This window comes from Amphiura filiformis, chromosome 18 (assembly GCF_039555335.1).
Source record: "Amphiura filiformis chromosome 18, Afil_fr2py, whole genome shotgun sequence".
In the NCBI taxonomy this organism is placed as follows: domain Eukaryota; kingdom Metazoa; phylum Echinodermata; class Ophiuroidea; order Amphilepidida; family Amphiuridae; genus Amphiura; species Amphiura filiformis.
The window spans coordinates 6,780,219-6,794,062 of record NC_092645.1 but is presented as its reverse complement, the minus strand read 5'-3'; the positions used below and the strand labels follow the sequence as shown (position 1 = coordinate 6,794,062).

At 37.4% G+C, this 13,844-nt stretch overlaps 1 protein-coding gene across 1 annotated transcript; it reads right to left on the bottom strand.

The window, feature by feature from the left end:
- Nucleotides 1–5,229: 5,229 nt before the first annotated feature.
- LOC140139706 (hyalin-like) lies at nucleotides 5,230–12,414 on the bottom strand. The gene is made up of 5 exons (XM_072161408.1): nucleotides 12,245–12,414; nucleotides 10,285–10,530; nucleotides 7,836–8,078; nucleotides 6,353–6,513; nucleotides 5,230–5,265 (listed from the first exon to the last, which is right to left on the bottom strand). The coding sequence occupies exons 1-5, from the start codon at nucleotides 12,288–12,290 to the stop codon at nucleotides 5,230–5,232; spliced, it is 732 nt and encodes a 243-aa protein (XP_072017509.1). The 5' UTR covers nucleotides 12,291–12,414.
- Nucleotides 12,415–13,844: the final 1,430 nt, after the last annotated feature.

Genomic DNA, 13,844 nt, shown 5'->3' with positions numbered 1-13,844 from the left:
GGCACTTCCAAAATAATAATTGGCAATACAATGACAAGAATCTTTGTATGAGTAACATATATACGACTGTTTTTGTTGCTCTTACCGTGCTATTATCAGTCCATACAAATGTGCCTTCATTCAATGCATCTGTGAAGCCAATCCAGTAATTATCAGCGATGTTGTGAAGGCCTGTAAGAAAATACATACATTTGTAGTAAATAACTCAATAATCAATTAATCATTCAGTTTTAAACACAATTTTAAACTACATGTTGTATCATAGATGAGTTGATAAAAGAAAAAAATAATGTAAATACATTTCATTCATTTAAACTATTTGATTAGTGAAATCTTCATATAATATTATTTCTTCAAAGTGATTTATAAGCACATCATTATCATTTAGACTGCATCATTATCATCATATTCAGAACTACTTTGGGCCTACCTTCAATAAATTTCTGCTCGCCTCGGCTATGGATACTCGCTGCATGGCCACCCTGATTTTGACATGCATCTTCCGCGGCATCTATGTCTGCAATTGTGGCTTGGTAACAATGATATCCAAAAAGCGCCCAATCACTTTCGCAAGTAGCTTGTTATGAAATGGTATAAACCAGAAAACGTATCAATTGCATTCAAAATTATCTTTATCATATGTGACCATTCACCACTGAGCCCGGATGTCGCCAGTGCCACTATTGAGATATGCTCCATTGAACTTAACAATAAACAATAAGAAACAAAGGATTTATTGACTGTTTTATTGATTTTTCACTACCTAAATGTCAAGTACTATAGACATGATATACGTCATTTTAAAGCTAATTTCAAGCAGAATATTTTGGTTGAATATCTCAAAAATGATGATTGGCGACTTCAGGGCTCAGTTGTGCTGGATGGTCACATATTATATTTGCTTTTCAGTTCCGTTGAGGCGTATACAGTGATTCGTCTCATGGGTTAGGCGGAGGACACTCAAATGCGCTTTGGAGGGGTCCGGGGGAGTTAAACTTCATTGGGTGGCATAGTTAATAATTTTCCCGTCTTCATATAAATGAACCTATAGTTTATTCAAGTGTCTATGTCAATATATTAATGTTTAGTTTTTTTGGGATGACGTCTGGTCAAGTCAACATCAAAAATGCATTCTTTTATTACACTGTATTAATTCAATGAATAACGAGTTTAACTTCGACACTGCACTATTCTTCGCTCACCTGGAAAGTTTTTTCACTGGTTCGACTCATTAGCGTCGTCAGCAGATGGTGGTGCTGAGATGATATCTTGTCTACAATCAGGATACTCCTCACTGATGAGGTCATGTGATTCACAGTATGACGTCATAGGATGTTAGGATGTAGTGCCATGGTGCAGTTATGTCCACGGCAAATTCACCGTGACCTTTCCAGCCATAAACCCGCTTAGTGAAGATTAAACCGAGTTATGCAGTACTAAACCATTATAGTAATCGATTGTCCAATGCAAATTTATTACCACGTGATAATGTTAATCCAATGAGCGATCGAATTGCCCGCTACGGTCGACTAATCCAATCGATAATGATGCTATTGACATGTACAGGCGGAGCTCCACTGACCGAGTTTTTGGGTATTTTTCACTGGTTTGCTTTCATTTACTCATCAAGGTGCCCCCCCCCCTAATTATAAGGACTATGCTATCGATTTAAAAATTGACATGTAGAGAATAAACCATGCTTGATTGACAGAAAGTACTAAATTTGTACCTATTACGGTTTCGTGACACCCCTCTTCCAAATGCGACCAAGTCAGGGCGGCCCGGTGAAGCAAAATGTGTATTGGAATAACACGGGAGTTGGGATAGATTTCTTTCTTTTCTCATACAAATGTATGGTGCCCCGTTATTAAACTTGTACCGGGTTAAAAATTCAGAATATTGAAAAGAAGAAGTAATTGAAACATAGAGTAAGTACTAAAATCATAGCTTTTATACTTTTTGATATATACTTCATCTCCTATATCTACAACACAGCGCTACCAGTAGGGGTCAATTGCATATTGTGAGTGCCACTGTGTTGTGTGCATACATGTAGGCAACAATAACTGCATGATGCCTCCCTCTGAGCATCAGCAGGTTTCTCCAAATAGAATCTATTTCTAATCCTTGTTCACGGCGCAGTCATCAGTGAGGAATATCCCGATTGTAGACAAGATATCTGCCCAGCACCACTATCTGTTGAAGACGATAGTCTAACTAGTGAAAACGTTCCATGTCAGCAAAAAATAGTGTATTGTCGAAGTTAAATTCTTTATTCATTTTTTCTATCACCACGCATGAATATCCACTTGTATGATATGTTAGAAAGTTAATAATTCCTATGAATGATATAATTTTTTAATTACATCAAAAACGATTCGCAGAAATCGTCAAAATGTCAATTTATTCTAACCTTCAAATGGCTTCACATTAGCATGGATTGCGTAATTACGAATTCCACTACCTCCATCTATTCGATAGCGGACATTAACGTCTAAAGAAGAAACATCTGAAGAATAGATCCATCGAGCAAAGACGTCACCATGGAAATCACATGCCAGAATACCATTCTGAGAAGCCCATCCAATCATATCTCCTGCCTTTACTCGGATGCGTTCACTCTCAGCGACTGGGTACCTTACGGACTGGTTTATCTCATTTGTTGAGATGCCGATAGTATTGATACCAACCACTTGAAAATAATCCCCTGGATTATGTCTCCATACTATGGCTATATCACAAACGATGATAAACAAAATTGCATTGTTTGTTCTGATTCAAGAAAGGAATATTGACATGATTGATAATATTTTCACAATTTACTATGAAGTTATTTATCATGTAATATGTTTTAGTTTTAAACAAGTTAACACTAACGTCATCAAAATTTTGCCCCTTGTTCATGTTGTTGATAACAATATGGTGCTCACATTTGTTTAATGTTTATTTTGGTTATTTTGGACACAACGTCTGAGGATGTCCTTTTGAGCTCGCTGCACCTGTGTGTTTGCAGGTGCTCGGGATCATTTCGACTGATGGAGTTCATGTCAGCACTGGAATATGCTTCTAGGGTAGCCGGACGGTTGGGCCCTTAAAACCGGTTTAACCCACCAGAGTCTGGCCCTAAGTCCAGAGACCTGAGAGAAATGATTGATGCCTACCCAAGACAAGGCGATATGCAGATCAAGAAATACTTCCCAAGAAACCTTCAAAGAGGCATTATAATGGAGTGCTCATATGTATAAGGGTGAAATAAGGCTCCGAAGGTGACTGCGCTGGTGCTCTACCAATGAATTACTTCTCAAAATAAAGGGTCTAAGACTAATCTACAATGTAATGTATAATACCTTTGAGAATGCCAGCCGCTTTCGCATATAACCGCCATTCAGTGACGACACCGTTACATAGGATGTACATATCAGGTGATACCATAATATAGCTGCCAACATCAATATCAGGATATCCAATGATATCCCATCCCGTTGAACAATATTTCTCTGTGAATTACATATCGGAAGATATGATTCATTTATACTAGTATCTGCCATTGTGTCATAAACTTTTAGCCGGCAAACAAAAATTCCATCTCGTAAAGCCATATAACATTTGCTGATTTTTACACAATTATATTGTACTTGATTAAACCAACATACCCTGCAAAAAATTCAAGACTCTCTGTGCTGTAGTTAATTTTGTCCAAATCTGAGATTTTGAATAAAACGCAGGAGCCGTCATTTTATTTTTACGATGGAATTATTAGTTGAACGTATACATAATGTGTATAACACAGCATGAACATTGCGTGCGAGACGGTGATCAACACAGCAAAGGATCGTACCAAAACAGTGTGAAAACACGACCGAAGGAGTGATACGTATTGGCGACATTGGCGCTGGTAGTAAATTCCCATTTTCTTTGCTTTGCCTTAAGAGTAAGAGTTAACGTTTTATGGCAAAGAAATGCTAATCTATTTTGTATGAAAATGTTATAATATGGCTTTAATTTCATTCTTGTTTAGTTAAATATGGTTTTTAGAAATAAAAAGATACTTTGCACATCCCCTGACAATATCCCCGGGCAATATCCACGTTTCATGACAATCCAGTATTCACCAACTATTATAGAGCACCATCTATAATACATGAGTCCACCATGGACCTAAAATTGCGTATTTCGGTACCTCTTGGGCTAGAAATATCTCAAAATGCAATGCATAGGCTATGTCCATTATCCTCATATTGACCAAGGGAGGACAGTTTTTATGGTCTACTTAGCTCAGCAATGCTTTGCTGTCTTCGATAATGGTTCATGTACGCTAGAGCGTTCGATAGGAACAAGCGAACAGTATACGAGTTTGCTGATATCTATCGGAGCGTTCAGCAGAGCAGCAGGATTATAAACACGGTCGATGGTAAAACCAAAATCAATTTCCTTTGTGTTCAGTAAGTACATAACGACCCACTCATCAACTACTCAAGTGGTCATTAAATAAGCATATCTCGGGTCGTGTCTGCGGTCAATAGAAAGTAAATAATGTGTGTAAGTTTATGTTTACATAAAGTGGTGTAATTAGGTTTCAAGGGGTTGTTAATTCAAGCATGGTCGTAAAATTGATTCGATCGATATTTTGGTCAATGCGTTGTATCGGAGCAGAGTTGTCAATTGAGCGGAGCCTAAAAGAGTTTGCTACAGGCTTTAATGGGTTTGGGCTTTGATAAAAGCCAGGTACCTCTCCGATACAATTCGCTATCGAAGACAGCAAAGCATTGCTGAGCTCAGTAGACCATAAAAACTGTCCTCCCCAAAACAATGGTAATTTTGGGTCAAAGAAGCTGTTTTTCAAGCATTACAAGTCAAGGAAGACGTTCAATTTTCAGCAAAAATTAATACATATGTTCATTAAAGAACTGTATCGTCAGAAACGTAACGCCCAAACCAAACATAACTATACTTTACTTGATATGGTTGAGGAATTAGTCACACCTTTCTTGAAATCTAACAATTTTACGAAGCTATCTCATTGTCTTCATTATTTTGTAGGGTAGAGACACCTGAGACTTGTGAAAATCAAGACTTCGTCGATGCCGGGGGTGCATACACACAGACCCGGGGGGGCACATTAAAAAAAATTTGGTGGGTATGTTCCCCCGGAATTTTGAGGTGGTGGGTCTTTAGGAGCTGACGGCGTACCGGTAAAAGGGGGTCTTTTGGGGCTGCGAACAGTAAAAATCAATGGTCTTTCTTGGATTTTTGGTTGAAAATCACCTGAAAAAAAACCCCAGGAATATGAGGAATGAAAAATTTGTGGGTCTTTAAGAGCTAAAATCATCAAAATCAAGAGTCTTTCGGAGCTCTATTTTTGTCAAATATAGGGGGTGTTTTGGAGATGCGAAATCCAAAAAGAGGGGTCTTTCCGGGGGAACATACCCGTATGGTCATTTGTGTTGAGCGCCCCCCCCCCACACACACACCCACACAGATCTCCTCAGTGGCGACGTCTCATGTGTATCCCCATATGATCTAGTATGGATAGCAACTTAACTAAATGCTAAACCCTGTATCTTTAGCTATCTTTATATCCTTGGAGTAAGTCAGTTCGGTATTGTACATTGCCTTGGCAGAGGAGAAATTATTTTCTAACGGCAAAGGGCGTACGAGAAGAAATACCACCGGCCACTGGATATCCATTATGCAGCTTCTGCTAAAAGATATTTTACCTCCAGTTAAGGGTATAAAATAGTCATCAGCGGGCAACATAACGGATGTATGTGTGGCGGCAGTAGAACCAAAAATGATCAACAGCAAGACACAATGACACAAGGCTAGGTACGGGCTACTTCTGTTAAGGTACAGAAATGGCTCACTACTGTTGGTACGGTCAGGATTAGCCACCCACCGTATCTAAATCGAATTTTATCTTGGGAGTACGAAATCTAAAGAAAACGAGGGTATCGGATTGTGCGACACACAGTCCAGAGGATACGTCAGCTGATCCTGGCGTAAGTTCTTTTCAGATCACATTCTATTTTAGTAAGGAAACATTCACTGTACACAGTGACCTGTGAAAGACCGGCCACTGAATAACGTGTCCAGAAATTTAAACATGGCTTTCATAACTTATTTGCTGTTTATAGATAACGGTTGGCGCTTTATGATAATCATGGATTACCGCGACCAAACGGATCACTAAAAACTATGTTAACCATACCAAACTGGTCACTGAAAACAAGATTGTTAATGTGCCATACGGCCCATTAAATTTGGACTTGCCTTCAATTTTGACTTGAAAGGAGCACGTCGCGCTATTCCCACTGCTATCTCGTGTTTCGCAAGTGACATTTGTTTGTCCTACAGGAAACGCAGATCCAGATGGTTGATCACATACTACTCTCACTTCACCAGAGTTATCAGTAGCATTAGGAGTCTGATATACAACCATGGCGGTGGCTTTGCCTGGGTTTGTCTCCGATTGTCGATCTGCAGGGCACGAAACAATCATTGGCGCTTCTGTGTCTGGATATTTGCAGAAAAAACAAGATTGCAATTAAACACGTAAACTTAAATACACAATACACAATGCAATATCGAGGGAAGGGTAAATTAATAATAAAACTTAAAGGCATATATTGGAATATCATCTTTCCCTGGGTAAGATCTGAGTGCAGACCAGACCATGGCCTGAGGGTAACATGAGTAGGTTTCTTTCACCTTGAAGGCAAGGATAGTCTTGCAAATATGGGCTAACTTTCCCCCAGGTCATCCAATACGCCATGAATTATTAGGACTACAACTGGTATCTACTGGTCAGTTTATACTCCTATGTTCACCTCTGTTATTTTTATGTGTGCCTTTAACGAACGAAAGTTCAACTTGTTTTAGTATTTATAACGTTGAACATAATTCAAGGAAGTGAAATTGAAATGAACATGAGGATATCATTGTTACCATGGTTACCTTCAGTATGTTGCACTTGTGTAAAAAAATTAAATGTGGTGCGACTTAGGGTCAAATGGAGTAACATTCTAAAACTAACTTAATTTGAATGAAAATTGATACCCGTGACAAATTAGTGATGCTGATATGATGGATGTCAATTCAAGGTCACTAGTGGTCAAAAAAGGTCATCTTACGATATTAGACGGATTTTTTAAAAAACATATATGCATCCAATTCTTCATGAAACTTTCATGCATTTTGAAAGCAATTCGCTGTCGAAGTTATGTAGTAATCGGATTAACTACCATAAGAATAAATGAATACAATTTTTGAATATATCGCCCTGCACTACAAGCAGGTTGCACTCATCACCTGTGCATGTCTACAATCATATATTGAATACAATGCCGCTTTATTCAAAGATACCAATCTTACAGAGTGATCAACATTTCTTTCACATTTATCGTTCAATACATAGGTACCGCGTGAACGTTGTAATGCGGGGTAATTTATTCAATAATTGTATTCATATATGGCTATGATAATTTATAATGTTACATCGTCACTCGATTGCGAATTATATTGAAGACCGGAAAAAGGCGCGGCGTGATAGGTTAGTGATCTTCGCAGAACGGCAAATTTGGTCTGGTTGACAGGACGTCATACGCAAACTAATCTTTTTAATTCGGTCTTCAATCAAATTGCAATGGATGTGAGAGAAATTTTGTTAGCTGCATGCAGTATGATGTAGTACTTGTGTAGAAAATAATGTGATCAATAAATTAATGATTCGGTGAAATGTGATGTGACTGGAAAAAGTACACACGTTCTTCTTAAAAACACGTTCTTTATGACTGGATTTGGTAAAAGATACTGTAAATTAATTGGACTAGACTTGCCTTCAATTTTTACTTGAAAGGCGCACGTAGCGCTATTGCCACTGCTATCTCGTGCTACACATGTAACATGTGTTTGTCCTACATTAAACTCAGATCCAGATGGTTGATCGCATACTACGCTCACTTCACCAGAGTTATCAGTAGCAGTAGGAGTCTGGTATACAACCATGGCGGTGGCTTTGCCTGGGTTTGTCTCCAATTCTTGATCTGCAGGACACGAAACAATCGTTGGCGCTTCTGTGTCTGGATATTTGCAGAAAAAAAGTAAATACGCAAATTGATAACAAACACCTAACAAACGAAAGTCCAACTTGTTTTAGCAATTAGAAATTTCCAGAAAACAGAAGATTGCAATAAAAACACTAAAATTAAAAACACAATATATTTTTTCGTGGATATCTACTTGAAAATGTCATAAAAAGAGGATGTTAGGATCACGAAATCCTCCTTAATGATATGTACTTAGAGTGTATGTAGCTGGGAGGGAAAGCCGACGTATTGAAGGTACGCATCAATCTCAAAAAGACCTCAATTATAAAAAAGCACATATGGGGCTATATATCATATAGTTTGATCAGCTCGTTATCGGCGGGCCTTATAACATCGCGGATTAATATAAAAACATTTTATCGTGACATCTCGCCAGAAGCATTATTAATTGAAGTCCTATACTTTGTCTAAAATTCTTTAACACGCACGATATAGAAGAACATACAGGTCAACTATACCATTCTTAACGTCGGTCTACTTTTCGTCAATAATTTCCGTCGATTACGAGCTGATTAAAGTATAGTTTTGTCTGAATACCCGTTTTGATTGCACCATTTTCACTTCGAACTACAAATTTTTCAAAATCAACACATGAATATGCCCATGGATTGATGATTCTGCATACAACAATATAAATTCTGACAAACTATAGCATTTAGGCCGGTATGATGCGCTTTTTGGGAAAATCTTTCTTTGGGTAACTATATTAGTTTGGAACCCTAAATAGCCCCCTCACCCCTACCCCCCCCCCCCCAAAAAAAAAAACAACTCACGGGCCAAGTTCAGGTCTGTAAAATTCAAAACTTTTACACTAAAGGACACTATCATTGCTAATATTAATAAATAAATTTTAATAAATTTTGGATTTATAATAAATTTTGGATTTATAATAATAATAATTTTTTTGGATTAATAAATATTAAAACCCGTTTCACCAGCTGGTGAAATATTAACACCGGGATATTTTTAAAAAGGTGTTATCTGACACTACTGAAAAAATTATAATTATTGTTTTTATTTGACTGAGAAAATAAATTTCAAAGCAAAAAGGCGTATATCAGAATTGTGTTGATTTCAATATGTATCGATTGACTTCCAGCACGACTATGCATACCAATAGAGGGTAGTCAGTAGCGTTTTGAGTGGGTAGTATGTGTGAATGTTTGTAGAATCGATCTATAAACCTGTTCCCAACATGGCTGCCAATATAATTATTATACCGTTCTGATTGGTTTATTGAATAGGGTCTATTTTTGGCTACGAACGCTTGTGTTTATAGTTCAATAATTACGATCAGTAATAATTACCTGATCCCAGCTGGTGAAACGGGTTTTAATTTGAGTTCTTGTCATCATCTTTCATCTTATTATCATCATTATCATAATTACATTCAATAATTAAAACACAACTTGGATCGAGTAATAAAATTATAAAGAGTAACCCTAACCCTACCCGTGTTTTTTTGGCTATCGGAAGGGAAAGAAGAAACGAAAAGGAGAGAAGATGAAGAAAGAAGCCACTTGGTACCCCTCGCATGCCACGCATACGATGACCGACATGTAGCTACCGAAGTTTGGCTGCCCCTGGTAGCAATTCCCTGGGTATATGTGACTTAGGCTGATCGCGTCATCAAGTCACGTGGAATGCATGCACGCAGAGTGGTTTTAAGGTTAGCAACAACTTTAAACTGATTTGGTAGTTCACAGCATCTTCCGAATGGTAGTGACCTTTGGCAAAAATTGCATTGCTCAATTCATAGCGAGCTTGTAGAAGAATCGAAATATCACAGATATACTTTTGTAGGGCCTGTGGTTCTTGAGTTATGTTGTAAAAAGGGCTGAAACAACAACACTTTTGTAAAACGTAGATAACTCATTAGCAGCAATAAGTTAAGCAAGTTTTCAAAGTATATGATTTGTAGAATGAACTTTTGCAAAAGATCAAAGTGTTATTTTTCAATAATATATTGATTTAGATAATGAAAATCGATTTTTTTTGGTTGCTTCGATCAACAATACCTCGTCTACCCTTAATAGTGAGCTTTAGTGAGACCTAGTTGGGTTCGAGTTAAGGAGGCCTAAATCTAGGAAAAACATGCATATTAACACTAACCCTACCCGTCTTTTTTTGGCGACCTAGTTGGGTTAGGGTTAAGTTATCGGAGAAGGTTTCAAATTACCGCAATCTTGGCGCCAAATGTGTTCCCTGTCAGGATCCGCTGACAAAAATGCTATGCCATCATCAAACCAGAAGTAGTTACGAACTTTCCTAGAATCTATCACAGCCACACCTCCTCCTTGGATGATGTCCGTACATTCACAGACAGAATTGGGAAAGGATATGCCCCACTTGACAACGTTGGTGGCAGGATCAATGGCTTGCCCGATGTAACACCTGTTAGCATTGGTTTTTGAAATAAAAATATCTGGAAAACAAATAATATGAGAAACTTTCGCATTTAAATGTTGTAGTCCAGTTGCAAAATGTATAGTTTTCATATGTCGTGTAATTTTTGTGATTAAGGCTGGGAACTACGTTATAACTCTGCTGAAAATATTGAAATACCAGAACAACTTTATGGATCTTGCTCCAAAGGGAGTTATACAGGGTCACACAAGGGTCAAATTTCCAATTGATTAGATTTTATTTTTGGTCAAATGTTGATCAAACCATACAAAACTGTACATCTGGGATTATTGATCATAAAAAGTAAACTGAGCTCAAAAAGAAACTTATAATTTTTACAACTTGTGAATCACCAGGTCATATCTTAAAATACTGTCAATCAAAATGAACCAAAATTACACACAGGATTACCTTAATACTCTACTCAAAAAACATGTCAGTAAAAAAGCAGTTGTCCAACTGACACAACAGCAAAATGCACTATCAAGGGACAGCTTCTTGGATTTCCTTCACTTTCAACGCCCAACATTTGGCACCCAGGACAAAAAATCTGTGAGAACGCACACAAGATCCTTGCACAGATGATAAAACATTTCACTTTTTTCATGAAACAATGCTGGGCCTCAAAAACATCAAATTATGGCATTGTTTATTGTTCCATTGTAATGAATCTCAATGAAACTTAAGCTTTTGGTACCTTTCAGTATAAATTTTACAAAACATCATTTCCTTATAGCTTGAAATAAATTCTCGATTAAAAGTACCAATAACCCTGGAACCAGAGTACCAAGCAATCGCGAGCAATAGATTTTGAAGAGGGATAAAAATTTTGCGTGTTTCGACTAGAAGAAGGTTGGGAAGGTGATGCGGATAAGTTTTAGAATGCTTCCGCTTATGTTCCAATGGAAGCAGATCGGTTCGGAATGATTCACAGTGTCATCGCCCCGATATCTTCATGGCAGAAATCGCCATGGTAGGTTGAATCCACAGCCACGCATGGCCATTTTCTTCCGACCTGTTTAATAGTTTTGAAACGCATAATGAGCCGAGGGACATTCGACTAAGACTACTGACAATAACCTGGTAATTGACCTCTCTGCGTGTGAGTGAGCATGTATACGCCATGAGGTCATCTGCTTTTAGACTGCCTCCACGAGTGAGTGCAGCTAGCCTACGCTGCGCTATAGTTCGGCACATATAAAATCAGAATTTTTGTCAGTTTTTGAGCTCAATACGCAAGCTAACGACTATCATATCCTTTCAACGCATATGTTCAAGTGCAAGGAAAAAATATGGCTTCTTTAGAATAAAAACATTACGGGAGATGTTCATCATTTCTACCCCGGTATCCAAAGATTTATCGTCTGAATATCAAATCGTGCATAGCACATTCACGTGTATCGATCACGTGTATTCATTTTAGTGTCTCTGCTGTGCAATATAATTATTAACCAGGCGATGTCGGTGTGACCCGGTAACCGTCAAACTCCTCCAGAGATGTTTGATGCGATTTGACACCTGGATTTTTCCTCAGTGGAAACACGACTTACGGTTGCTGGGTGTTGTACTTCTTTTATGTGCATTTAATGTTTTCCATCGTGACCTTAAAACAGCTCGGGGTCAGGAAAACATGGTTGTTGAACTTGTTGTTGAATCGGATTGTGGGGTACCAGGTAATTGAGACACATATTGATACCTAACAGGAAGAGTATTTGCAACGACAAAACACTTACCTGAAAACATATGCAGTATTAATACTAAAAACAACCGCAAATCCATAGTTGCTCATTACCTTTAGTTACCTCTGTATTTCTTCAACATAAAATAATAAAGAAACAAGTTATTCTTCTGTCTTAATATATTGCCAATTTGGCGAAGAACAGCTCATTCCATCATTCATGTACTCCCACCGAAAGAATATAATTCGCTTCTTTCTCATTCCTTAATGTGAAGGGCTTGGAAATTGGTTTTGTTTGATTAATCTTTAGGTGATGTTGCCCATGTTTTTGCGAAGATGCGATTAGTAATTTATTTTGTCACTTAATTCTGCACTTAGAAGAATCTCAAATTAAAAGTCTGGTTATGGTGGTTAATTGGTTAGCCTATATTGTATAACTTCTACATTTTGGCAATTAACTAAGCCACAAATGGATTCGTTTGTTGGTTCGTATGTTTGTTACTAACCTTTTACAGTTCTTCCTTGTGTTGGATATAATACAGGGTGTATCAAAATGATTGGTACCGACGACTTTTCATTTTTTTGCCGAATTGTTTTACTATTTTGTGTACCAGTTTGGGGTTAATTGTTTAAATATTTGTAATTATAATAGTTTTATCTTCTCTAAGAATTTCAAATCATAAAGATAGCACATTCTTGTCAGAAGTGACTTGATTCTAAAGGAAAGTATGTTTTTACACTTTTCATCGCAACGCTGGATCAATAGCGCACCATTTTCAAAGCTACCTTCAATTCACATACAGATACCTTGTGTGAATGATATGTTGAATGATATGTTGAAAATCATGGAAATGCTTTTTCCCTTACCTATTTCTTCATTCATAATATTATATAAATGTTCTAATCATTGGTTGAGAATAATATTATTGACTTGAATAATTTAGGTGGGGTAAAAGAAGTTTGTGTATCAACGGCTTCCAGGGCGGTAATTTAAATTGTAGTATTGAGGTTGCTAAGTAGATGGTGTGGCAGAATGGCTGTAGACAGTGTAGGGTAGGTTAGACCTGGTAAAAGTTATTGGAATGGCTCCACAGTATTCCACACTTCAGCATGCTTTCATAGTAAAGAATCACTGGTTGACACGAAGCTATGGAGGAGTGCAGAGAAGATTTAGAAGTCAGTTTCCAAGAGCAAGGAGTATCCCATGCAAACTTGCTATAATTTGAAATATTTCAAAATTTGATATGGGCAGTTACAGAATGGATCCATCCCAGGTGTTAAGTTCATTCAAGATAGAGCTTCACCTCACACTGCCAGAGTCGTAAGGCAGGGACTTCAGGAACTGTCTTTCTAAAGCATGTGTAAAGCAATTTTATGTTATGTAGACTAAGATATTGAAGAGCATGAATGCAATAAATTGTTCAAGCCGTGAACCTATTCATTTTGTGTTGTGTAAGTAAAACCATGATTACGTCGATCTTCGTTTTAATGACAATAACTCCCAGATGCATCAACCTATCATCTTCATATTATTAAATCGATAAGTTAACATATGATCCTTTCTATTTATTGTAAAAAAACTATATTAATTAGCAATTTTATATTTTTGATATATTTTTGAAAATATCACATAGCCCGGTACCAATCATTTTGAT

Coding starts and splice junctions, on each gene's coding strand:
- LOC140139706 (XM_072161408.1), bottom strand. CDS start 12,290: ATGGATTTGCGGTTGTTTTTAGTATTAATACTGCATATGTTTTCAG. Junction 10,531..12,244: donor AATACTGCATATGTTTTCAG/GTAAGTGTTTTG, acceptor TTTGTTTTCCAG/ATATTTTTATTTCAAAAACC. Junction 8,079..10,284: donor CATTTGGCGCCAAGATTGCG/GTAATTTGAAAC, acceptor GCAAATATCCAG/ACACAGAAGCGCCAACGATT.